Source organism: Trichoplusia ni, chromosome 2, assembly GCF_003590095.1.
Source record: "Trichoplusia ni isolate ovarian cell line Hi5 chromosome 2, tn1, whole genome shotgun sequence".
Lineage (NCBI taxonomy): Eukaryota > Metazoa > Arthropoda > Insecta > Lepidoptera > Noctuidae > Trichoplusia > Trichoplusia ni.
The window spans coordinates 3,609,045-3,633,632 of NC_039479.1; the positions used below are offsets into that span (position 1 = coordinate 3,609,045).

The window sequence follows — 24,588 nt, forward strand, 5'->3', positions numbered from 1 at the left end:
TTTAAGATTTTTTTATTCTGTTTGCTGTAACTCCATTTAGGGATGGATTACAGGTCTGAACGTAGTTCTGGATGGTATTCCATCAAAATTACAATTTAATGGAATTATGCCGTGTTATATTGAATTAAAAACAAAACACTATAATAATAACTGATCTATTAACAATAATTTATTACAAGTAATAAAACTCACACTCGTATTGACAACATCATAACACACAGTGCGCCCGCGTTCTGTTACCGCATAACTAACTGCGGTCCATAAAACTATCAATTACAATTAAATATTTACATTGTATCGAAACGATCTCACTCGACGATATTGCATTGACTCCTCACTTAGCCGAGACTAAGACAATCACAAAACAAACAAAGCTACCTCGTGAAAATTAAACTTATCGATTCGATTACAATCGATTGTTATCGATTAACCGTATCGAATTGTGCTCTCGATGTAAACGAGTAAAAGTCTAAGTATTAAAATATATGAATGTACATAAATGAAAGAGATTATTTACAAGGTTTGTAAAGGGAAATTATTAGAATACTGAGTGAGTGGGGCTAGCTGAGCTGGCCCGCGCCGCCGTCACCGCACTACCACTAACATACTTGGAGGGTATTCGTTCTCTACAATCTCTGTGTAACGTCTACGTGTATAATTGTCTTGTGGACGTGATCTGAGATCAAGACTGAGCGTTTCTTCTCTCGTCATCCGACGCCGGTGCACGAGTTGGGAGGACGGTTGGCGGTCCCTCATTGCAGCACAGCTGGTTTACCTAAGAAAAATAACATTTTTTTTTTACTATAGATCCATAATATATCGTAAAGAAGGGATATCATCAAGAGAGTCATCGCTTCTTGCTAGATATAAGACCAAAATGGCACCCAACGTGGGGCGTGCACACTAACCATCAGAAACACGACAGTTTGATTAGTATTATAGATCTGGCAAAGCTAATTAATATCAATTATACCTTATGCATTATTACACTTGTTAACTAGTGCTTATTTGTAGTAACTCGTCGTCATTGCTCTTTGTAATATAAAAGGAACTAAATGTTTTTTTTTGCATGTGTAAGAGAAATGCTCTCTGCATGTATAGGTAATATTAATAGGTATAGAAGTAACTGCGACCGTGTGTTATCCCCTACCTGGCGGTACCGCAGTGGTGAGGCTGCTGGTAGTAACGTTGGTGGCGGGAGGCGCGCTGGCCGCCGTCACCACCGGCGGCTGCGTCGGCGCCGCCGTACTTACAGGCTTCTGGGAATTATACAACGATTACATTAATTATAATTACAACGTATTTATTCTAAAGTTACTTTAGTGAGGATGATATAAAAAAAAATGCAATGCAAAATGCTTTATAGACAGCTTAATGTACCAGATGTCAATTTATATGACGTCAATATACAATCTTTTAATAATTATCTTTTAGCACACCAAATTTGCTTCTTTTATACTTCACATCGTTCATATCGTTCATAGAACATTAATTAGATTAGTGGTTTAAATTCGTTTTTAAACATTGGGACTTTAAAATCAATGCCCAGTTCATTTATTATAAATGTATTACCGTTTGTTCCTGATGTTTGTCAGCAAAAAAATGCAAAATAGCGCAATCAATCTACCAATGTATAATTACGATTTTGCAAACAATACCACTACCTATAAGGTCTAATTTGCTTTCAACAAAAACTAATCGACCATTCCATAATTCATTCGTTTAGCTTATTCTAGAACATTAACAGAATTGACATTAATAATATATTTTATTGCCTGCTATTGTTTCGTTATCTTGAATACAATCATTTTGAATACAAACTGATGACCGTATTATTGTACTAATCAATGAATCAACATATTATAAAAAACTCTACAAATCGTGGTTTGTTTCCTTATATTGTTATCAAGAGGCTGATAATGGGGGCACGGATTTAAATCGGATTTTTTAATAACACGCGTCACTAATGATAGTAAAACGTTTTGTATTTGGATTGGATTAAATAAAGGCTTAGTATTGATTTGACTATTATATAAGGGCTATCTGTATACAAGCATTGATCATAAAATCTTTTCCAGTTATTGCGAAAATCAACCTTATACTTAGACAATAAATGCAATATTCTTGTACCTATCAACAATATACGTTTATAAGCTCGTTACCTACACTGTAATAAATAGAAAGAAATTCTAAATACTAATAGTGTAAGTTGTTATTGAAGTCTTAAAATAGGGCTATTTAACTTGCAACCTTATTCTTACTCGACATCCTCAACTTGCAAAGAATGTGAATAAATCATTTTAGGTAATTATTCCAAACACATTTCACCTTTATTCAATGCAAATTCGGCATTTTAAATTCAAGGTGTCAATATCCAGGAAAGTACGTGAAGCGATAGCTATATTTAGGTCTCAACTTTTAAACCTTGAATTTTGGGACATTGACAATTCTTGATTTTCCTAGGACCTGAATAAGGCCATGCTCATTTTACAGGCCGCCGTTAAAAAAATAGTCGTATATTGTGTATTGCTTCGTTTACAAAATAAGCTTTTGAAAACGAATACCAGGTTAAAAACAAAGGGTGTTTTAGGTCTTGCACCAGCAACGTGAAAATTAAGCAACGAATTTTATATTGGCGAAATATGGCATTTTTGAGGGTGTTGGCCGTTTTAAAAGTTCAACGATACCTCCGTTGAAACCGAGGGCAGACACCCTACTGGTTTGCTATTCCCTAGACCAGATAAGAACTGTTTTAACCGCCCTCAGTTAATCAAAAATGACCTTTATATCTAAGCACATAAGACTTACACTAATTTCCTGTATCCTGTTCTGCAGCGTTTCAACTTTAGCCGTGAGCGTGTTGTTGAGGCTGACGATATCGGTTCGTATGTCCTCGTCCCTCTTCGTGTTTGCCGAGACGTTCGCAATCGTCTCGTTGGTTTTGGCTTCGAGCTGATGCAGCAGTGTCCGTACTTCGTCGACACCGGCTACCGCTGCTAAGGCCTGCTTGTGGCTCGAACTTATTGTACTGTCGAAACCGTTTATCTGGAAAAAATAATGATAATGGTTAGAGATCGACTTTTCCTATGTGGGGATCCAACGCGCGAAACTTAGCGCTCAGTGTGTTCTGACCTCAACCACTCGCCTATCCTGCAGAGGAAGCCGAGTGGTCTTAATGATAATGGATAGTTTCACTTGTAAAAATAATGTTAAAATGGACACCAGCAATTTTTTTTTAATATTACGCGCTTTCGTTTTTTGTGGAATCGAGAGGGGGTTATGTTCAGCGTTTAATGCTGGTAGTAAAGGCACTGAAACCGTGTTATGAGTCCCCATAAAAAATATCATACTAGTAAAAGAATGGATTTCGGCGAATGGATCCAAAAAATTCAATTCTACCAGTTCATTAATTGCACTTCGTCGAGCTATAGCAACAGATACATGCCAGTTCAATAAACTAGCTAAAACGATAAGACGGGACACAAATTGATAAACGACAATTATTTTACCTTTAACAAAGAAAATGCTATCATAATCCAAATTCCTCAAACGAAATTGTTAAAGATTATTGGGTTAATAAACTATCATAGCGGTTGCATGTGAGATAACGCGTCGATGGGCGGTATGACCCACATACCAGACAATGTACGCTTCAGATAGTTCAGATGAGCAAATGTTATCTTTCCTAAGTGCTCTTTATGAAGTGCTCGTTCTGGGACAGTTTTCACCACTTCACCATTATATTGCATATAGATTTTCGTTGAGATTGTATTATATAGAGACTTGGGTTCAGAGCAGTAATTAATGTGTCAAGCTCGTGTCAATTACTCACTTTCTTTTATTACTTGGTTGATAAAAGAGTCTGCTCACGAGTTATTGTCCAGAGATAAGTGTAACTACACGGTTATAAAAGTGCTATTTACTAGAAATTTATAAAATTTACAGCTGGTTTTATTTTATATCGTTTTAATTCCAACTTTGTTAAATAAGGCCCAAAACACACGAAGACTTTGAACACTGTTAAATGATTTTGAGGGTTAGGGATGAGAAAAGTACTTAATTTATTTCAATCTTCGTCTAGAAAACTAAAGCTCGACATAATCGACATGTTGCAGTTTGAGGCAAGTATCTGAGCAAATAATTAACGTCACACCAAAAATTATGAGAAAATTTTAACACCAAAAAAAAATACAACCAAATTCAAATAAAAACTACTGAGCCAAACTTGGTGCAATTTTTGGAACCGATTGAAAAAAAAAAAACAACAAAATAGATTCATCCAGTCTGATATTTTAACATAACAAAAAAAGCAGACAAATTGAGAACCTCTTTGAAGTCGTTTGAAAAACCGTTCACCATCTTACCTGTGAGCCAAACGTGGCGACTGTCCTCTGCAACTCGGCGAGTCGTCTCGGCGTGTCAGCGAGCTTGGGCGCGGCGGACAGTTGCTCCGACACCCCGGACAGCTCCTTGGCGGCCGCCTCGACCCTCTTCTCCAGTTCCAAATGCTCCTGTTCCAGTTTCGCGAGGCGAGCGCTCAGGTCGCTGGCGTTGGCGCGCAGCTCCTTCGCCGCTGTGTGGCACACTTGTAATGCGTCGTCGACGCTGTTGCTGCTTCTTGATACTGGTGATAGAAAACATCAGGGTTAATCAAGGCGGCTTAGTTGAAAATTAGGTTTTATAATTAACATAATTAGGTATTATTATCTATCTACTGAAACCTAATGAGGTCTGTATCTTGTACAAGTATAGAAAGAAAGCATAATAGAAACATCTATTTATGAGATGTGTCGATTTCTGTTACAAACTGCAACGTTATTTGTTACCCACTCCAAAAAATCTGATCAGATCTTTAGCTTATAGTAATGGTAATAGTAGTAACTAAGTTACACAAAACAAATACGTATCAAAGCTTGTCGTTCTGCACAACTTGACAGTACGTAAACATGAGTCACAAGGAAACGAGTTCTCAATACCCTCGTAGGCTGGCAACATGCCACAGCGACCACGTCGGCCATGCCGTATTATACGACTTCCGCGCCTTCGAGGGACATGCCGGGAAAATTCCAACTTATTCTGAGAAACTTTAAACATCCTGTAGCTAGTCTTGTCGAGATTGAATGTCGAAAGGGGAATAAACTAGGATGGTCCACAGATGTTGGCTAATGAGCGTATGTTTAAGTAAGCTGGTGAATTTGTGTATGTTTGGATACTGACAAATAATTGTAATTGTAGCTTTTCAAATGTCTTTGTTGAGATATTTTATTTATTGTTATTGTGAAGTTACAAATTTATATCCTTACAGGCTCAGCCTTAGAGATATTGTAGCCATCAAAAATAAAACTTTAGTAGAGGTATATCAAAAATCTCAAAAATGATATCACTGAAAGACAACATTTACTATCAATGGCATTATATTTAGACCATTATTCACACAACGCCGACAACATTACAGGTTCTTCAGAGAGATCTTCCAACTATTCAGAGAACTATCTTTCTACGCTTTGGGTTGAGCGGAAGGGGGTGCCAGACTTCTGACTAAAACTCATTCATTCCCCCTGCGCCCTTCGTATATCGGGACCACGGTAACATATTCGGACAATCCCGCTGTCCCGGCAGGCGTCAGCCCTAATGAGTTACCTGACAGAGAACTACATATGATATTTACGATTTAATGTCTTATTCATACTACAAATCTCAAAGCTCTTACATTCTAGGCTAGATGCCATCTTTAGCATTATCTAATCACAATAAGACGAAGATTAAAGAGGTTATACGTAATAATGTGTTATGACTGAGTCTAGGTTTATTTCAAGACATCTTTTATTAGCTTAACGAGCAACTATCGCCTGTTAGTGCGTCATTATAGTATTAAGCTGTATTATAGTATTTAGCTGTTGTTTACGTCGGCGAAGAGTCACGCGCACTTAGTCACAATAATGTTTCATGAAAATGTGTGAGGACATTCTTCAAATTTGTTTTGGTTGGTTTCATCAAAATCAATAATTTCCAGGGCAGGGCTTTTTCAGGCACTTAAAACATACAGTAATGGCTCTAAGCTCTTTCTTGGAATCGTATTTGCAATTCGACGCAGGCATAGAAAGAAAGTCTTTTTTCTATAACCATATTGATGGTGTTGGTAAAGGTAAAACCTGAACCTTGATTACCAAATATCAGCAAATTTAATCATAACCTGCAAATATGCAAGTGGTGATAAATGATCTTTCTCTTAATTGGAAGAGGCTGTCTTTGTAGAGTGAAACAATTACATTCCAATATTTCAGTATAGTATATTTAGTATTCTATTAATATGTGAAGCTTTAACGGCCAACGTGCGTTATCATAACTATTGGATGATAAAAGATGATTTTGCAACAAGACATGTATTTAGAAACCTTGCGTTGATAGCAGGTAGGAGTGTCTGTCGTAAAACTATCGTCTGTTGTTATTGCGAACACTTCTTTGATAATATTATGTATTAGACAATGATATCTTATAGTAAGTAAGGACAAGATAAGGACAAGATAAGGACATGCGCGATGTAAATGTATATTCTGTAGATATACCTACAGCATTATAAATAGTTGTAGATATTTAGATCTGAAATTAACATAATATATCGTATGCAATTGTAAGATAATGCAACAAATTCAATGAATTATAAATGCTCTATTTCCTTTAAATAGTCTACAAATGTATTAGTATTATTGTTGATAGAAAATTTGTCTTACATTTAATTACAAATACTAGATGTAGCACGGACATTTTTATAAAAATTGTAAATGTTGGTTATATTAATATTATTAATTACATAAGGTATAAATGAATAGGCTTTGAAAAAAAAAACTCACTCATTTCCTGTACTTAAATAAGGTCCAGCAAATTACCAAACCAAATAACAAAAAAATGTGTTGAATAAATAATTAGTCTACAATAATAAATTTAAAGCGCTACAATATAAAGGGCTATCACAAGGTCCTATAACAGGTTTTAATTTGACCTTAAGGAACAATAATTGTGAAACCTTACGAGTAAATAACAAAACTATATTAACTGCCCTTTGACCAGGAAGTTAAACGATTAACCGTAGTTTAATTATAACTATAGGACTGAGGTTAAGTTAGTTCCTTATTTGCGTTAACAATTTACGTGATAATGTCAAGATTTACGAGACAGCCTACCGTAAATTGACACGTTCAAAGTAATGTTCCTAGTTAGGTATCTACTTGTAGGACGTAAGGCAAGAGAACGATAAATGATGTTCGGTTGCCATTTGAAACTGCTTGGTGCCGTTTTAAAACTATTATTCCTAACTAGCTGTTGCCCGCGACGTCGTCCGCCTGGTTAGAAGTTATAACTTAGGAATTTTTGAACAGAGGGCCACATTTTCCATTGTATCTTCACTCCTATTAATCGCAGCGTGATGTTTTATAGCCTAAAGCCTTCCTCGATAAATGGTCTATTCAACACAAAAAGAGTTTCTCAATTTGAACCAGTAGTTCCTGAGATTAGCGCGTTCAAACAAACAATCAAACAAACTCTTCAGCTTTATATATTAGTAGTATAGAGTATAGATATAGATATAGATTTTTGCAGATAATTCTATTTTTGTATGACTAAAAAAGAAGTTGCTTTTATTACGGAAATGGTTTAGCAAAAGAGTATCTCCTAAACAAGATTTTTTTCAATCGTTTTTTTTTATCGGAGGCCGCTGAACGGTACGACATAAAAAATGCAGTCAAAACTGAAATGCATGATTTTACACTAAAACAATAACAGAGAGTCTTAATTGTCTATGGACATCAAAGCCTAAACGTAGATTAACAAATCAATGAATCCCAAGCATCGAAAGCAAAACAATACAATTAGTCACAGATAATGCCAAAGTTATGACTTAGTGATGTGAAAGGATGATAATTTTGTATGCAAAATAGATGGAGTAGGTGTGACGCCATTGTCAAGAGGCATTGTGTGAGAAACAGAAAGTCCGCGACGAACCAACATAAACTTAGCATAACGAAATGTATTCCACCCACGATCAGCTGTTGTTGCTGTTATTGTTCAAACATCAACTTTGATTGATAATTCTTGACGACGGATTTTACTGTTCGGAATATTAGATATTAGCTTGGTGATACCGACTCAGTACAACTATATTATGGATAGGGATATATTCTGAAAGATAGATGCAGCAGCTAGACAACCTTCGTTATTCGGAGTGGTTCTTTTTATAGAAAACTATTCTATTCTACTAGACACTAGTTAGACTATAATCAATATTCGTGTAACTAGGACGCGAAATTTTGACTTTGGGAAACCCAGCAAATAAACTGTTTTTTTATTTTCAGAATCATCAAATCGGAATTTATCTTACAAATGATATCAAACTAAATCAGCACTTGCACCATAATAGGTAAAATATGCGTTGTCATATAGCAAAATATAAATCTTTGTAAAATATTATCTTGTTAATTTTCATCACACGTTTGTCATATGATAGCAAGTCAAAAATATTGCCATCAGCGTCATAGTTTAATTAGCAGATTATGAGACTGTAATTTGCTTTTCTATTAGCAAGATATATCTAGGTTAGCATAAATATTTTCTATACATTTCCTTATTCATCAGATTTAACTACTACTTGGTACACACATCTTAGGGTCAGCAAATTAGTAACGGTCAATTTATTATCTTGTCAAATTTTGTGGTCTGAGCGGTCTCTATGTGATATCCAATGTGATGATAGCATGTGAGTAAACGGATAGGTCTGAGTGGTGTAGGTCAACATGCCCAACTAACTGTGCGCGACATGTTGCGGGTTCGACAAATAACACTGATATATGCATAGGTACTCTTAGGTATAACATAGGCGCCTACACTTTTAAATGTGTCAAAACACTTTAATCTACTCGGTCACGGTCACTTTTATCTTTCGGACGTTTCCCATGATAAAGTAACAATTGAATATTATAAAACTTCGAATGACATTATGCGTTCCAATCAACTTGATCTCCAGTCGGCATGTCATAATGTATGCAAATCTACCCACCAAAAAGAGCACCGACAGAAATATATAAACAATATGAACTTTATTAAATTTAAATAATAATGTATATTAAAATTCAAATTGATTGATAACAGTAATGGAGTTTCCTGCAAAAACAGGATATTTGGGATAATCTCAGTCTGTTTAATTTATGTTGCCCATAGTGCCAATACATTTTGCATCATTCCACAGCGCCCATTATTGTAATGGTCTAATTAAGTCATTTGGTTATGACAAGTTAGCAACACTCGAAGGCTTTCTTAGAAAGGTCTCCAAGACCTCCAAAACACAATTAGGTCCAAGTACTCAAGGTCTTAACCGAATGTTACGATTTCGATGTATGTATTTAAGATCAATGACTTAAGGTTGATTACGACAACGAATAAATACTTGTGATAAATTACATGATAAGATTGTCATGATAGACGATTATAATTTGCTGCCGCTCCGATGTGGAATTGCTCATATTTGGCATTATATTAACCTAGAATAGAGTGTTTATAACTGAAACGTAAATGGAATTAGCTAAATTCAGATAAAGCAAGCGAACCTCTATCCATTTCAACTCGTAGTGAGGCAATCTGTCGCCGTACGTCAACGAAGAGCCAGAGGACGGTGGCAGCTGACACGACGCAGACACAGAAAGCTAGGGCTGCAGCCAGACGCACGAAGGGGCGCGAGCGGCGGCGGCGGGCGGCGCGCCGGCCCCAAGGCTCGCCCTCGTCGCTGGACGCGGACAGCAGCCGGCCGCCGCGCGAGCCCCCGCCGCCCACCAGCGCGTCAAGCTCCCGCCTCTTCCTCATCTTCTTGCCCACCCGCAGTGGCACCGCCGCATGCACCGCACTCTCCATAACGCCCAGCAACGCTACCGCAAACTCATCCGCGCACTTCACCACTACGCACTCACTTTCACTCCTGACACGATACGAGAGTTCGGAGGTATTGACACGTGTGCACCGCACCGCGACAACTTGCCGAATGACCGTAGTAAATAATAGGTCTCAGCATATGAAATTACGATTTGTGTCTACTTGTGTCTTACGCAGTGGCTATTAAGAGTAAGAGCAAGTCGATGTGTTATCGCGACGCAATGTTGTGTAAATCATTACCACTGTCTGTCTGTTTACAAAGTGTTCACCGGCGGCCGTCCAACAAAAGATTATCTTTATTTAATCAGATGAGGATTAACTGAATTGCCGTTGTAGTTCCATTGGTTTAGTAGTGTTTAAACGTTCACGCCTTTAATACATTTACAATAATAATTTTAATTTGTTATCATTGTCATTGATTAAAAACGAAATTCGAACAAACAATTACGGCGCGTTTACGCAAATCAATCAATTGTTATCAACGAAAAACTATGAAAAAATCGTGTTATTGAAGAATAATCTCGTAAATATAATTTATTTTCTTGTTCATAAAATTGAAATTGAAGGCATAAGCGGCTTAATTAACGAAATATAATACGAATCTAAGTTGTCTTTTTACTGACTCTTATAGCGACATTGTGGACGGTTAATTAACTGGTAATGCACGACTTTACAGTGAGAATGACTCATCAGTACCGATAACGACTGAAATATCGAATCAATCGTGCACACTTAGACTATTACTAGAAAATTAAAACAGTGTACAAAATTTAAACAAATTTACTTTGAGTACGTTAATGAATGTTTTTTTCCTTCTAACAACAAAAGATAATAATCGATATTAAAGTTATTATTATCGATTAAAATAGTTGTGACAACTCAGAAATAGTGCAGCATGTAGTTTACTTTAAAACACAACACTATAGAAATGACTGCTGATTTAAAAAATATATATATATAAGCCAGAATCAACAGTGATCTAGAGCATCAGGTCCAAGATATTCGAGCTCAGTCTATCCCAGAGAAACAGTTGACTACCTTGGTTCCAAACAAAATCATTAAAACAATAGAATAAATAATAAAGTTAATCGGCCATATATCATAAACACCGGACCACAGTTGTGTCATTTAGTCTATAAATAGAATAATAATAGCGACCACTTTGATCACACATTCAAGAACGTTGGCGCTATAAAACTTGTCTGAATAGGCACGTGCTCACAACCTAGCTGTCTAGAACCGTTTCCTTACTAGACTATTTTATGTAAGGTCACTATACAATAGCACTAAAAAGGTTGAGAACCATATTGGTGCTCAACCTTTTTTAAAATAAAATAATTGATTGGGAACATTGAATGTCCCCAACCTTTTTGGTGACAGGATTTCTTTTCAGTGCTGAAACTTGCTTAAAGTACCACAATTAAATTGGTAGATTTGGAAGTTGTATTGATATCAATTGTTGTGTAACACATTACTAGGTGTCAATAATAATTGTGGGACTCGCATGAATGTAAAATTATCTATCACACACAGAATCAAGGAAGATTTTTAGTTGGAAGAAGATGTAGTGATAAAATTATTGTTTTAACGTTAACCTGCCCAGAATTACATAAAATTATATGCGGCGATTAAAAAACAAAAAGAAAATCAGCCGTTCCTACATTACCACCGTCCATTTACAAGAAATTAAATGCAAACTGGGCACGACATAATTTCTAGAACTCCAGACTATCTCTTCCACTTTGAGATACAGAGTTCATTCGAGTCTAGACCCAGACGGTAAACGTGTATTGTGAAGAATGACCGGCATAGTAATACTGAGCTACAGTTTACTTGATAAGGTCATTTGCACCAAGGCATTGGAAACAAATCGAATGTTCTCTTTACGTTCATAACCTTGATCTTGTCATCTGTATGTTGAAAGAGGTTTTATTAGCTTTTTTATTCTTTATTTATTTGGAAGTTTTTTTTCGTTCTTATGCATGTGCCAGTAACTTCATAAAAAATGTAGCTTTAGTTTCTTAGGAAAAAGTCTTTATTGATTGCTTACCTGGTCGTACTTTAATTTATTATTATTTTCTTTTAGCTAACTTATCTTCAATTAATAAATATATCAATATCGGTCTAACTTAAAATTTGTTAGTAGGTACATTTAGGTCACACCTTTTGGCTAAAAGCCTTTTGAATTTTTAATAAATAGACTATTAAAAAATCAACGTATGTTTCATTTATAATTATTTTCAGGACAATTATATTTTTTATCTCTTGCAAGAATTTGAAATATTGACGATTATTAAATGCATTTAATGACATCATTTGTAACTAGTTAAATTATAAAACTATTAATTAATAATAGTAAACAATTAACGATCGAACTCGAGTATTAAATAATTAATTGGATCGAAAACCACATTAAGAACAGGAAAACTGGAACATTATTTAAAACGAAAAAATCAAACAATGAACAATAATTGAAGAGTACTTCTGTATTTTACATAACTGTTATTTGGCCTAACCACCAAAATACATGTTTCTGCTTAGTGTTAAGTCCTAAAATAAAGTAAAAATAAATATAATATACATGCTAAAGCTCTCAAATAAATTAGTTATAGTAAAAGGTTTTGTTTTCACTTTGACGTCACTTGCTTTTATACGATAAGCGAATTGAGGTGTGATAACACCATATTTACAAGAAAAGTACGTTGAACACACGTCAGAAGCAAAAAAACACGATGAAAAGACAACCTTATGTCGACGTAATAAAGGTGTTGTCAATGTCAAAGGGTTGTCATCGCTGAGCGGTGGGCTGTACGGCGGTATTATCGACCTACGGGGCGACCGGACGCGGTGAATGAAAGGCGAGCATGCGCACAAGGGACCGCGACTGCGACACCATTATATTCGAAACAATACTTAAATATTAATATAAAGGAACATATGTTATTAAATCCCGTATTGATCAAGTATTACAAGACATTTAACTCAATACTTTTTAGTCGAAAAATTAAAAAAAAAATGCGCCAAAACAGAAAGACAGTAGACACAACAGTTGTTAACACGAAGTAATGAGTAATCACATTTAAAACACTTTGATATTCATTTAAATTTTCACTATTCTCGTTAAAGCACATTCGAAAGAGGTTACATTGTGGAGTTCTCACTACAGTTTAGTACCGTGTAGTACACCGATTGTGACGGAGCTAGGGTCCTGGAGAGAGGCGGACTGGAACTGTCCGTGACGTCAGCCAGGCGCGGCGACGCATGCGTATAGAAACCTCCGCATCAGATGTAGAGACACTACTAGATGGTGTTAGTTTTATATTACTTTTATTTTTATTGAAAGAGGGGAAAGTTTTGACGAGTCGAATGTTGGAGGTCGAGTCGTCTGTAAATATGATTGCATGAGTTGTATGATATAGATTATTATAGATGCTTAAATTCATCTGCGTTGTAACGAAACTTTTAACATGAACTCAAATAAGGGAGCTAGCTAGATTTGAAAAAAGTACATTTTTGTTAACATTCTGTTAAGATTAATATAAATGAAGAACCCACTTAAATGTCAAATCCAGTAAACTGACATGCTTACTGAAAGCCCAACTCGTGAGGCTCGGACAATAATTACATACTTATTTATGTAAAGAAATTATACGCTTCCGAAGTCGAGTCACAATTAGAAACGTATTAGAGGTATCGATAATTTTTGTAATACTTAACAAAAACCGCTTCAATTGAAAGTAATGCCCTTGAAATTTCAGCTTTCTCCCTATCTTATGTTCACAAACATAAAGAACCTCTTTAAAAAGAAAGTCCAGCCCTAAGAACGAAGAACCTCTTTATGCCTCATCCCTAGACTTTCTAGTCAAAGCCGAAGTCTACATCTTTGTTACTACGTCGCGTAACCGTTGCAATTTGTTCTACATTAATCGCCCTGTAGTGCAGAAGCCGCAATTTCAACATTAATTAATTACCTTGAAACACTGGACGGAACGAGCTGAAACTCATGACCTATATAATAAAGTATGACGTGTCTACGCGTGTTGGACTCGTGAATTAAAGCAATTTGTCCCTACAAGCTGCTAAAATTGTAACGAATAATTGAGTCTTAACAGAAACTGAATGGAGCAAAAATTATTCCGGTTCTGGAGAACATAACTTTGGTAGATGAATTGATTGGTGTATTTAAATTTTAACCTTGAAGACGATGGTTTATGGATTTTCGACGCCAATACGAATAAATTGATGAAGACAGGTTTTGAACATGATTTATTTAATTTGGTTTTTACTAATGCCATTGTTTTGTATATTTTAATGACTGGCAGTTTGTTGTATCATTGCTGAGTTGAACATGCTAGCTCCAGTAGTGTTAGCTGTACATCTGCGTCCATTGTATTTTTTAACTTCATCTTTTTGTGGTTACACGCAATAAATGAATTTTAAATTTGATTATTTCATTTAATTCTACGAAGGTATATCAGTATACGGGTAAAGACGCGAGCCAAAGATAGTTCAAAACCAAACAAAACAAGTTCTCCAGTCAATTCTGAGGATGACTACGTCATCAAGACACATGCAGACAATTACCGGTCACGGGGACGCATCGAATGACCGCGGCAAACGTGACGATAAAACATATAGAATTATGAACACATACCTAGATATTATTACTCCAATATTGAACGGTGCTATTCTAGAATGGAATGCTCGAGTTTTTTTTACAGATTGCATAGATTTTGACCAGAAACTTAGAGAATCTTTGATTTTTTTTATCTTAAGAATATTGCCGTCTATTCGAGTTATAAAGAATCACCAGATGCTTGAGCAAGCTTTATCAAGGAGAGAGGGTTTACTCAATTTTCTAAAAGGGGTCTTCAAAGCCACATTTAATCAATTTCAATATATTATCATTTAGAAATTGATGAACTATACGAAAGCCATTGTTTTTTTTCAACGTGCCGTAAATGAGCGCCTTTTAAATAGACGATATTAGTTTCTCAATTTCAATAAATTTTACTCATGCATTTTAAACACAGTGATATGGCGACGATAACAAATATGTTATACAGTAGAATATTCAGAATTATTAGCATAACAAATTAAGCAAACAGGCGCGTTTGCATAGCACCTCTTAATATAGTCATATAATATAATCATTTTATAAAGACAATATAACATATAGCTTGTTGTTAATTTATGTATACCAACATTACAGGATAAATTCCTAGTGATAAGAATTACAGTTTAGTGCTCTGTAATCAGTATATAGTACAACAATACCATTGTTTTAAAATGTTTATGATAAATGGTTAATTAATTGTTTAAAAATTTAAACAACTTGTGCTTATCACTGCTTTAGCTATCATAATACTTAATATTTTTTTATTTGTTATTATAAGCATACAAAGAATATGGTATTTTAAGGCTAGATGTCACATACACTTAAATCAAACGGCTAAATTAAGGATTTTCTATGCACAGACAACAGAAGAAAGAAAAAAGGTTTAAATCTATTTGAAAAATGAAACAAATGAATGGAGAAATAAGCTGAGTTAGACATGAAACCTTGTTAACAGTTTGCTGAGTGAAATGAAACACTTTTTAAACATGAAATGGCTATAGCTATCCAGGCAAAAGATTTATTAGACTTCAACTTCAGAAATAATCTGAATTTAGAAGTCAGAAATTATAATAAAGCAGTACATTGTAGTCATGACCTTTGACAAGATAGAAAAGTGTATTGTAATACTTTATATTTAAATGGCAATGACTGTTTAATTTGATTGGTGATTCAGAAATCGTATATTCTTACTGCATTTTGTGATTACTAATAATGCCTCTAGTTAATGCTGATAAATTTTCTTAAGTCATTCAATTTCAAATCTACCTGCTACTTTTCAATCATAAACTAAACACATCAACAATGAAAAAGTATACACAGCAAATAGGTTGAACTTATTGTCTAAAGATATAGATGTCTAGGAATGTCTTACCATGGCCAATATCTGTTCTTATAGTGGTGACTTGGTCATAGAGTGCAGCACATATCCATGTGAGCATCAGCAGCCATAGAAGTAGAGTGCCTCTGACTGCCCAACGGAGAGCACATTGCACTTCTGCACCTATGTTAGGCTCGTGAGCTAGAGGGGCTGCTCCTCTACTTCGTTCTCGTCTGAAAATAACAATAATAACAATAAAATAAAATAAAACTACATGACATAACCTTATGTTGCGTAAATCTTTAAAGCTCTGGTTCTACTTATATGTGAATTTAATATCTTGCTTCTGCTAATTAACTAATTAGTACCTATCTACATCATGTCATTATGACACTCGTATTATGTTTTCATTAGCTAAGAAAGATTGTGTAGGTGTTTGCTAATTATGTGAAGGTAGTATAAATCTAGCATTAAAGATATGTGATGGAAACGTATTACAAACCTTGTAATTTTCTTTTTTCTACTTGGAATTATTTCTAGCTGCAAGTCTTCCGACTCCTCGTCACTGGACAGATCCAAAAGACGAAAGTTTTCCTTGTTGACTTTGGATGGCGCTGACATTTTTCCAACCGGCTCATATAACACATACTATTAGTTAGTTTCATGTGCGATATGCATCAGATAGATAACTGCTGCGTATTTATTTACTTCAATATTACTAATTCACTTCAAGGTTAAAAAAAGTTTGAATGTGCACGAAGCAAGCTTAATGATACAGAAAGCCCAGAAAGGTTAAGTACGAAGAGTTAAACCTAAACTATAATATCAAGCTATGTTATAAGATATGTAGCAGTATTGCTTCTAGAAGAGGAAAACTATGATAATTTAATATCAAATTAAAGTGTAGAATTGAGAAACGTGAAGTGTCAAATTAAAGACATCTCAAATGTCAATCGTTTTAAAAATATGTACATTTTTGGTACTTTTGACACCTTTCTCGTTTTTAATTTTGTTGATAGCCCATTAACTTTTTGAGGCAATCATAATTGTTTATCTTGTTAAAGCACGGGTGTGTGCGAAAAACAAGCTGATATACTTTAATTGCATAATATCTGCTGATCCTAAGACCAGTTTTTTGGCTTCGAAACAGCATGAAAAATCTATCGCTTAGATATTATTAAGTAATTAAACACTTATTTTAGTAATGCCACAATTAAACTATTTTTTTTAGTTCGCTTCAAACAAATATGAAAATTGGTTTTTATAAACAATCACTTTCAACTCTATATTTCTTACTGGCAATTGTCAATAGTAGAAATGTCAATTTAGCTCTGCCTTTGCATAGTCTCTGTCAGTGTCAATCAATGTGAAATTTGTAAAAGTGCAATGGGTCGTGCACTTAATTTTATGAAATTTTTTATTTAATCTGAATTGTAAAATATTTCATACATATAACGATAGCGATAACCATGAAAGAAAAATGGAATTTTATTTTGTATCTTGTTTGGTTTTCCTATTTGGTTCTGTCTGCGGTTCTCATGTTCGGACATGGATTTCTGTTATCCCGCAAAACTCTGAGTGATGTTACTGAATGCTTACCACTTGATAAATTCGGATGCGATGGACGGGAAAACTCTACTGTGCGTGGGAGTTGTAAAGAGGAGGAAAAGATTCAACGTATTATTTCGGTTCCCGGCGGTTCGCTAGCGTGTGTTCCGAAGCAGTCTAGAGTTGTGTTTTTGTTAGTGGATGCTTTGCGGTACGACTTTACTGAATATGATCCGCGTATCGAGAAGCCACTGCCGTATCAGAATCGGTTGCCGATCCTCCACGAGATCCTGGAGCGCAGGCCGGAGCGAGCGCGACTGTACCGGTTTATGGCGGACCCGCCGACCACCACACTGCAACGAGTGAAGGCTCTGGCTACTGGCTCGCTACCGACGTTCATCGATGCTAGCTCTAACTTTGCTGCCATGGAACTGCAGGAAGATAACATTATAGACCAGGTTAGATCTTCAATTTGTTATTAATAATATTGATTTCCTTCACTAAAATTATTTAAAAAAGTTATAACTGTGTGAAACACAAAAGATTAGCTAAAGGTGTGCTATTCTGGACCTTTAAACAATATTGTGCTGGACATCATGACATGGATATTCAATACATGCAAACAGTCACATATAAGTTAGGTGAACCACTTGATAACCTTAACCAATACTTAATTAGACATTAATAATCCACTCTTTACATTTCATATCGAAAAATTCTGTAAACAAATAGATAACAAACCGGTTTCATAAAAGGTAACTAAGAACAAAGGGCATGCGGTACTCCTTGGTGATGACACATGGGCTCGGCTGTTGCCAAAGCGATGGTTACGATCTCATGCCATGTACTCCTTCCATACCTGGGACCTTGATACTGTTGACACAGGTAAAGTATATTTCTTAAACTGATTCTTGATTCATTCTTTGATTCTTATTGTTTCATAACATGGCCTGGCAAATAAATCTTGCCATAAAAAAATTATCCAGTGCAGGTTGTCTAAAATAAGCAAACAACCAATTCTTAGTTACTGGCTAAGCTATTGACTTATACACAATGGTTAATCCTGTTTTTGAAAGGTCCTGTTGCAACCACTCAAGATGTCATTGCATGATAATTGCCTCAAAGCCTTGAAAATATACAACCAAACAAACTCCAATTATAAAATAAAAGCAGTTTAATAACTCCATTCAAATTCTCTTGCAGAAGTAGATTCCAAGATATTCAATGAGTTGAGAAAAGACGATTGGAATCTACTAGTGGCTCACTACTTGGGAGTAGATCATGCAGGTCACAGATATGGCCCGAACCATCCGGAGATGACAAGGAAGCTGGATGAGACCAATAATAGACTGAGGAAGGTTATTGATATGCTGCCACCTGATGTGTTGCTGTTTGTGGTTGGAGATCACGGCATGACTGAGACAGGTATGTGGATTGTACTAATATTCAATTATTAGGTCTATTGTACTTCTTTCAGGATTAATATACCAATATTTTACTTAAACTATTTTACATAGTTATAGTTTTGTATGTAACCTGTTGTGTCTAATTTTAGTTGAAAATTATGGGCAATTTGAATAAGTCCAGAACTGGTAAATAATTTATGAAACAGTGCATAGTAGTAAATTAGGATGGAGATGTATTAAAGATGATTCATATTTTATGTTCGAATGACTAAAACATATTTGTTATTAACAAAATGTGATATGTCTCATATAAAGGTAAAATTTCAATTTGTAACATTTTATTATTATACAAGAACTGAAGATTGGCTTAATTCCTGGATCAAACATACTATGGCTATATTTGATAGTCCCATTCGTGAGGAAGATTTGTGCTTAAATGATACCAACTTTACTCACGCGTATTTATCGGGATCGCCCGACCAGTTACTTACCCAACTGTTGTCGTTAATCATAACAAGCCACAGCGGTGGCACCTTTCGATCCACGATCACGCTGACTTGCGACCAAAACTAGTCGAGAGATCCCGATAAACATGCCATGCCCATAAGCACACGTAGGGAGGTGAACTTTAATTTTGTTTTTCTTGTCATAAATTTTCATTAATAAGAACTGTAATTGTAATAGTAAAGGTGCAAATTTTTCACATTGTTTTAGACTCACATGATTGGAACGACTCGGATGGTAGGTAAAATACTAGTATTGCTTGCAATGTAGAAGTCTTTTGTGTGTTATTAACGCTATTTTGTTTAGGCTCGAATTTTTGCTGTTATGTGTGATTCTAAAGCATTTTTGTTAGAATTTGTGTCTAGAAAATTGTAATAACTTTCGTTCATTTTGTTATGTTATTTTATGAAGAATTTTAGTCATAGTGATGGGCCACTAACTCTATTTGTTTTTTTTGCTATGATTTTGGTGTTAAATGCCATGTTTTTTTAAGATTTAAGTTATGGATTTGCTTTTACTGAGAATTGTATTTTGATTTCTTGATATTTATTATTATATTTCATACAAATTTATTTTCAAAATGAGATAACTTAAATGCAGATTTCGTGAGTTATTTTCTTTCGTAATTATTGACGTGCTACAAGAATTTATGCATGTGAAATCGCCTGTACTATATGCTTGAATAATTTATATTCTGTTTACTATAAAACCTCATAATGCTTTTTATTAGGTGATCATGGGGGAGAGAGTAAGGCTGAGCGTACGGCGGCTTTCTTCGCGTACCGCGGCGCGGGGCTGGCAGGTTCCGGGGCCGACGCGCTCACCGGGCGGGAGGTGCAGCAGACCGACCTGGCGCCAACCCTCAGCGCGGCGCTCGGCAGGCCGCCGCCCGCGCCCTCTCTAGGCAACCTGCTTCTACCTGTGCTACCGAAGTCCAGTAGAAGTCATACACTGTTACATTTGACTAATAATTTGAAACAGGTATGGTGTTATTAATTTTATTTTATTATTGTTTATTCATTTGACGGGCCTGTTGGTCTAGTGGTTAGCGACCCTGACTGCTATACCGGAGGTCGTGGGTTCGATTCCCGCCCAGGACAAATGTTTGTGTGATGAGCATGATCATTTGTTCTGGTGTCTGGGTGTAATTTATCTATAATATGTATGTATTTAGAAATATATAAGTAAGTTTATCAGTTGTCTGGTTACCATAACACAAGCTCTGCTTAGCTTGGGATCAGATAACCGTGTGTGAGTTGTCCCAGGATATATTATTATATTATATTATATTTTTCTACATTTTTATAAAAAAAATACTAATCGTATCGTAGCAATTTGTAACAAAATCATTTTAAAATTCGTTAGTCTTTCAGTGTAGACTCTTATCGTAATTCGTAATTACCATACTACAGTACTTGTAACGTAAACTTATGTAAATAATACCTGTCACATTTAACAGATAACACAATACATGATTCGCTACGGCGAGGAATCCCAACAAGTGTCGCTCGACAGACTTGCGCATCTTATCAACTCCACAAGGGAACAATTAGATAAAGCGGCCAGCATTGAGACTGATGAAGAGCTCGACAAATACGTTGCAGATGTTAGGTAATATGACAATTACAAGAAACAGCCAGAGTATTTTAAGTGTTGTTACAATGTAATAAGGTTTATTTTTGTTTCAGGATCCTTGTCGACAACATTCGAAATGTTTTCCGCGAAGTCTGGGTCGAATTTGATTCGCTCTCTATGCTTCGAGCCCTTCTGCTTCTCCTCCTTGCAATATTCTTCAATTGGTTGATAACAGAAGGTTTACCAATGGAGAGACTTCCTCATGTGTTCGCAAGCACTTTTGTCCCGACTGGACTTATCGCCATGGCTGTTTGTATCGGCGTGTGCTATACCGCATACTATTTCGAATTTTTGGAGGATCTCGAGCACGCTATAATTTTGAGTACTGGTTTGATATCAGCCGGTATAACGTGCGTGCTAGTGATCATGCATTGGGACGGTATTTCTCAGAGGTGGTACGAAGGTCGGTCTCAGACATATGAGCGTTTTGCGCGCGCGGCTCTGGTAGCCTCCGCGGCCGTTTTGGTATCAAACAGTTACATCATAGAAGAGGGAGCTGGCCTCTCGTTTTTATCTATGAGTGTATTAGCTCTGATGGCATGGAACATCGGTACATTCAGATCGTTGTTACTTTGGATTGGTTGTGGAGCGGTTCTGGCAGGATCTAGGTTGTATCGGGGTTGTAGGGAGGAGCAAGGGGATTGTTGGACAGCGGGGGCCGGTGTGCCGACAGGGCAAGCTTCGCGGCCCGCGCTAGTACTCGCACTGGGTTCAGTAGCCGGCGTCGTGGCTATATCTAGGAGACATGTAGGATGGCGCGGGTACGGCGTGGTAGTTGCAGGGCTGTTTGTTTGCTCACACTGGGCTGTTGGCTGGGGTTCACTAGGCTCCCCCGGTCGGGCTCGTCTGCTCGCGCGCAGTGCTTGGCTAGTCTTAGCGACAATGTTTGCTCTAGTATGGCGGCGAGAAGGTCGCGGTGCAACCTTACCCTTGATGGTGTGTTGCCTTCTGCTCTACGTAGCTAACACTCTCGTTCTCGGTGCTGCCTACGCTCCGTCGGCTGCCTTAGCGATTGTTGTAGGATTTCTAGCTCTCAATCTAGTCTCGTTACTCAAAAATGAGGGTTCTTCAAAGTTTTGTAAGTATTACTTTGTTACATTTATGTTCCTTTAAAACTTATCATGTTACTTTAGAACTGTGTCCTATTTTTGTCTGTTTCGTCTTTCCCCAGCCTTGACAACTCGTTGCAACTCGAGCGTGGCTTGCATGTGGGCACTGTTAGCGTGCTACCAGTTCTACGGCACGGGCCACCACGCTACGCTGGGCCACGTGCGCTGGGCGCCCGCCTTCCACGCGGGAGACCCTAATTATCTGGATATTGGACCCCCTATAACCGCCTCGCTGATCTCCCTTGAACTGTTCGGTAAGTAGAGATAGTTCAAAGCACTATATTCATAACCATGGACATTAAGTTTAATTTCATTTGCATCCCACAATGTGTTGAAAATGTTACAGTTAAGTTTAATTCCTTAATATGTAAAAGCAAGATATTAACCGAACGACTTTATCTAATAACATACATAATATTTTTCGAAGTTACGAATGATTAAAACTGCCTAAAACTATCTTATATCTGCAAAGTTACTGCAATGCCCATTTTTTATCTTATATCACGATAAAGTATTTACTGTGACACACATTTACTATCTTTAAATTAAATATAAGTTCTAATCTCAGACGTCACTAACGAGATTCTAATAGTAGGTACAAATGATTATTTGCTTGTCCTATTTTTTTGTTATATTTTACTTTTTATTTATTTGATTTAAGTACTGGGAACAATAAGAAAATTTTGTATCAAATTGAAAACGGTTTCCTAACTTTATTTTTATATTCTATTCTATTCTATGTCTAATGTCTATTCATAGTTATTCACCTAACTGACATTCATCATTCCCCTGCCCTTATCCCAATAATTTTATCTGGGGTCGGGCCAACATGTCTTCCTCTTCCATAACTTTCTATCAGATGTCATCTCACAAGAAACACTCTTTGCGTAATGATTACTTAATATACAGAGAGTTTTACTATCCTCTTAAAGCAATACCAATACTATACTCCGCCATTTAGCTTCCAAAACATTTCCATCAGTCGGTAGCTGCCTGGTATACACCTTTGACTAACAGGGTTTCTTCAAAAACTCTTCTATAGCATAATGTACGCCTATGTGTAGGTACGCCGTTCATGTTCGGCGCAGCGGTGCCGCTACTGGCGCTGTGGGGTCGTAACGGCGCGGCCGCGGTGGGCCCGCGCACGCAGCTTGCTGCTGTCTTCTCGCTATGCCTCAAGTTTATGCTGTGCTTCGCTATCAGGGTATGTTACATCTGACTGTGCTACTATCTTATATGGAAAATGTAACAAATGAATTAAAGTTTATAAAATAATTTAAGGCAGGCAGTTGTAAGCATTCATGCACATCGCATGCGACATTTAAAATTGATCAAATTGATATGGGAAATAGTTCCTTTAAAAGTTAACAACGAATTGCTCTCGTCTTTCTACATTTACATGAATTGTAATAAGAGAAATGTGTTAGGTATTCGCGTGCGCCATCTCAGCGACGATCCACTGCCGGCACCTGATGATCTGGGGCGTGTTCACGCCGAAGCTGTTGTTCGAGAGCGGCGCGTGCGCGGCGGCGCTGCTGGGCGGCGTGCTGGGCGCGGCGCTGGCCGCCTGGCACCTGCCGCCGCAGCACCGCAACAGTTGACACAAGCGCGACTACTAGGCGCGCCGGCTGCCAGCGCCACGGAGACAGGACTCAGTGCTTCTGACTAACGTGATGACTGTTTTTTCATGATGTTAGCTTGCGAAAGATGCAGCGGATGAAGTGCTCTAAGTACACTAATATATTTCCCATTGAACTTTAACAGCACATGCGAGTGTCAACATAATTTTCCTTAAATAACATACTCGCTTGTCTGGCTGCATGTGGAGCACTTCATTTGTTTGTTATCTGTGGCTTGGCCACAATATGTGCGCATCTATATGATACATATAATTCTGTTCCCCATTGCAATTCGCCTGCATCTGTCGTAGGCTAACTTACTTGTACCATAGGTACTCTTTAGATATGACCAAAGTTTTTCACTCATTTTTAAGGCCAAACTGTATGTGCCGATATTATAAAGTAAATTTTTAATGTTGTTCTACGCTTAGGCAGTCTGCCGCGGCTGCAACTATTATATTGTTTTGATTGAGATTATCGAGATATTTTATGCATGCGAATGTGAAAGACATTGTTACGTTTTATTGGAATGTTTTAAACTGCGTGAGTTGCGAGTTACTTTACGAAGTTACGGGTTTTCATTTGTGCTTAAAGGTTGTATTATTTTTAATATTATTTTATACTGTGACATGAAGTCGAAGCAAAGCATTTTATTGTAGCTTTTAATGATGTATTATACTTTATTGTAATCGAACAAACACTGCCATAGGCTGTTTTTAGTACCTTCATTGAAATTAACTTATACTTAGTAGAAGCAAACAATCAGTATTTGTTCTAGTTGACAACATTAATGTATAGTTTTAGCAATAAATATAAATTGCCATGTATAGATTAGAATAGCAATATTTATTCATTTGGCAACTTGTCTTAATTTTGATTTAAAATCAATGTGTACAATTTTTGAAAATTATAATAA

General features: G+C 36.5%; 2 protein-coding genes across 5 annotated transcripts; one reads left to right on the forward strand and one right to left on the reverse strand.

The window, feature by feature from the left end:
* Positions 1-139: 139 nt before the first annotated feature.
* Positions 140-16,802, reverse strand: LOC113503985 (EF-hand calcium-binding domain-containing protein 14). 3 transcript variants are annotated; one of them, XM_026886144.1, is made up of 6 exons: positions 16,354-16,802; positions 15,906-16,084; positions 4,365-4,624; positions 2,809-3,045; positions 1,151-1,259; positions 140-775 (listed from the first exon to the last, which is right to left on the reverse strand). In XM_026886144.1, the coding sequence occupies exons 1-6, from the start codon at positions 16,470-16,472 to the stop codon at positions 753-755; spliced, it is 927 nt and encodes a 308-aa protein (XP_026741945.1). In that variant the 5' UTR covers positions 16,473-16,802; the 3' UTR covers positions 140-752. The 3 variants fall into 3 exon arrangements, with proteins under 3 accessions (XP_026741945.1, XP_026741950.1, XP_026741934.1); XM_026886149.1 differs by lacking the exons at positions 15,906-16,084; positions 16,354-16,802 and adding an exon at positions 9,597-10,662 and having other exon boundaries at positions 1,151-1,256; XM_026886133.1 differs by lacking the exons at positions 15,906-16,084; positions 16,354-16,802 and adding an exon at positions 9,597-10,660.
* A 380-nt stretch (positions 16,803-17,182) lies between these two features.
* On the forward strand, positions 17,183-24,572 carry LOC113504008 (GPI ethanolamine phosphate transferase 3). 2 transcript variants are annotated; one of them, XM_026886150.1, is made up of 10 exons: positions 17,183-17,857; positions 18,155-18,284; positions 18,603-18,824; positions 19,520-19,546; positions 20,040-20,290; positions 20,769-20,920; positions 20,998-22,022; positions 22,116-22,307; positions 23,118-23,257; positions 23,481-24,572. In XM_026886150.1, exons 1-10 carry the CDS (start codon positions 17,321-17,323, stop codon positions 23,652-23,654), a joined length of 2,850 nt encoding a protein of 949 aa, XP_026741951.1. In that variant the 5' UTR covers positions 17,183-17,320; the 3' UTR covers positions 23,655-24,572. The 2 variants fall into 2 exon arrangements, with proteins under 2 accessions (XP_026741951.1, XP_026741952.1); XM_026886151.1 differs by lacking the exon at positions 19,520-19,546 and having other exon boundaries at positions 17,184-17,857.
* Positions 24,573-24,588: the final 16 nt, after the last annotated feature.

Excerpts from the sequence above, each read along its gene's own strand:
- LOC113503985 (XM_026886133.1), bottom strand. The coding sequence starts at position 9,897 with ATGGAGAGTGCGGTGCATGCGGCGGTGCCACTGCGGGTGGGCAAGAAG. Across the intron at positions 4,625-9,596 it reads ACGAGTTGAAATGGATAGAG|TATCAAGAAGCAGCAACAGC; the intron begins GTTCGCTTGCTT and ends TTCTATCACCAG. Across the intron at positions 1,260-2,808 it reads ACAGGATACAGGAAATTAGT|AAGCCTGTAAGTACGGCGGC; the intron begins GTAAGTCTTATG and ends TATAATTCCCAG.
- LOC113504008 (XM_026886150.1), top strand. The coding sequence starts at position 17,321 with ATGAAAGAAAAATGGAATTTTATTTTGTATCTTGTTTGGTTTTCCTAT. Across the intron at positions 20,291-20,768 it reads TGACTAATAATTTGAAACAG|ATAACACAATACATGATTCG; the intron begins GTATGGTGTTAT and ends CACATTTAACAG. Across the intron at positions 22,023-22,115 it reads TGAGGGTTCTTCAAAGTTTT|CCTTGACAACTCGTTGCAAC; the intron begins GTAAGTATTACT and ends GTCTTTCCCCAG.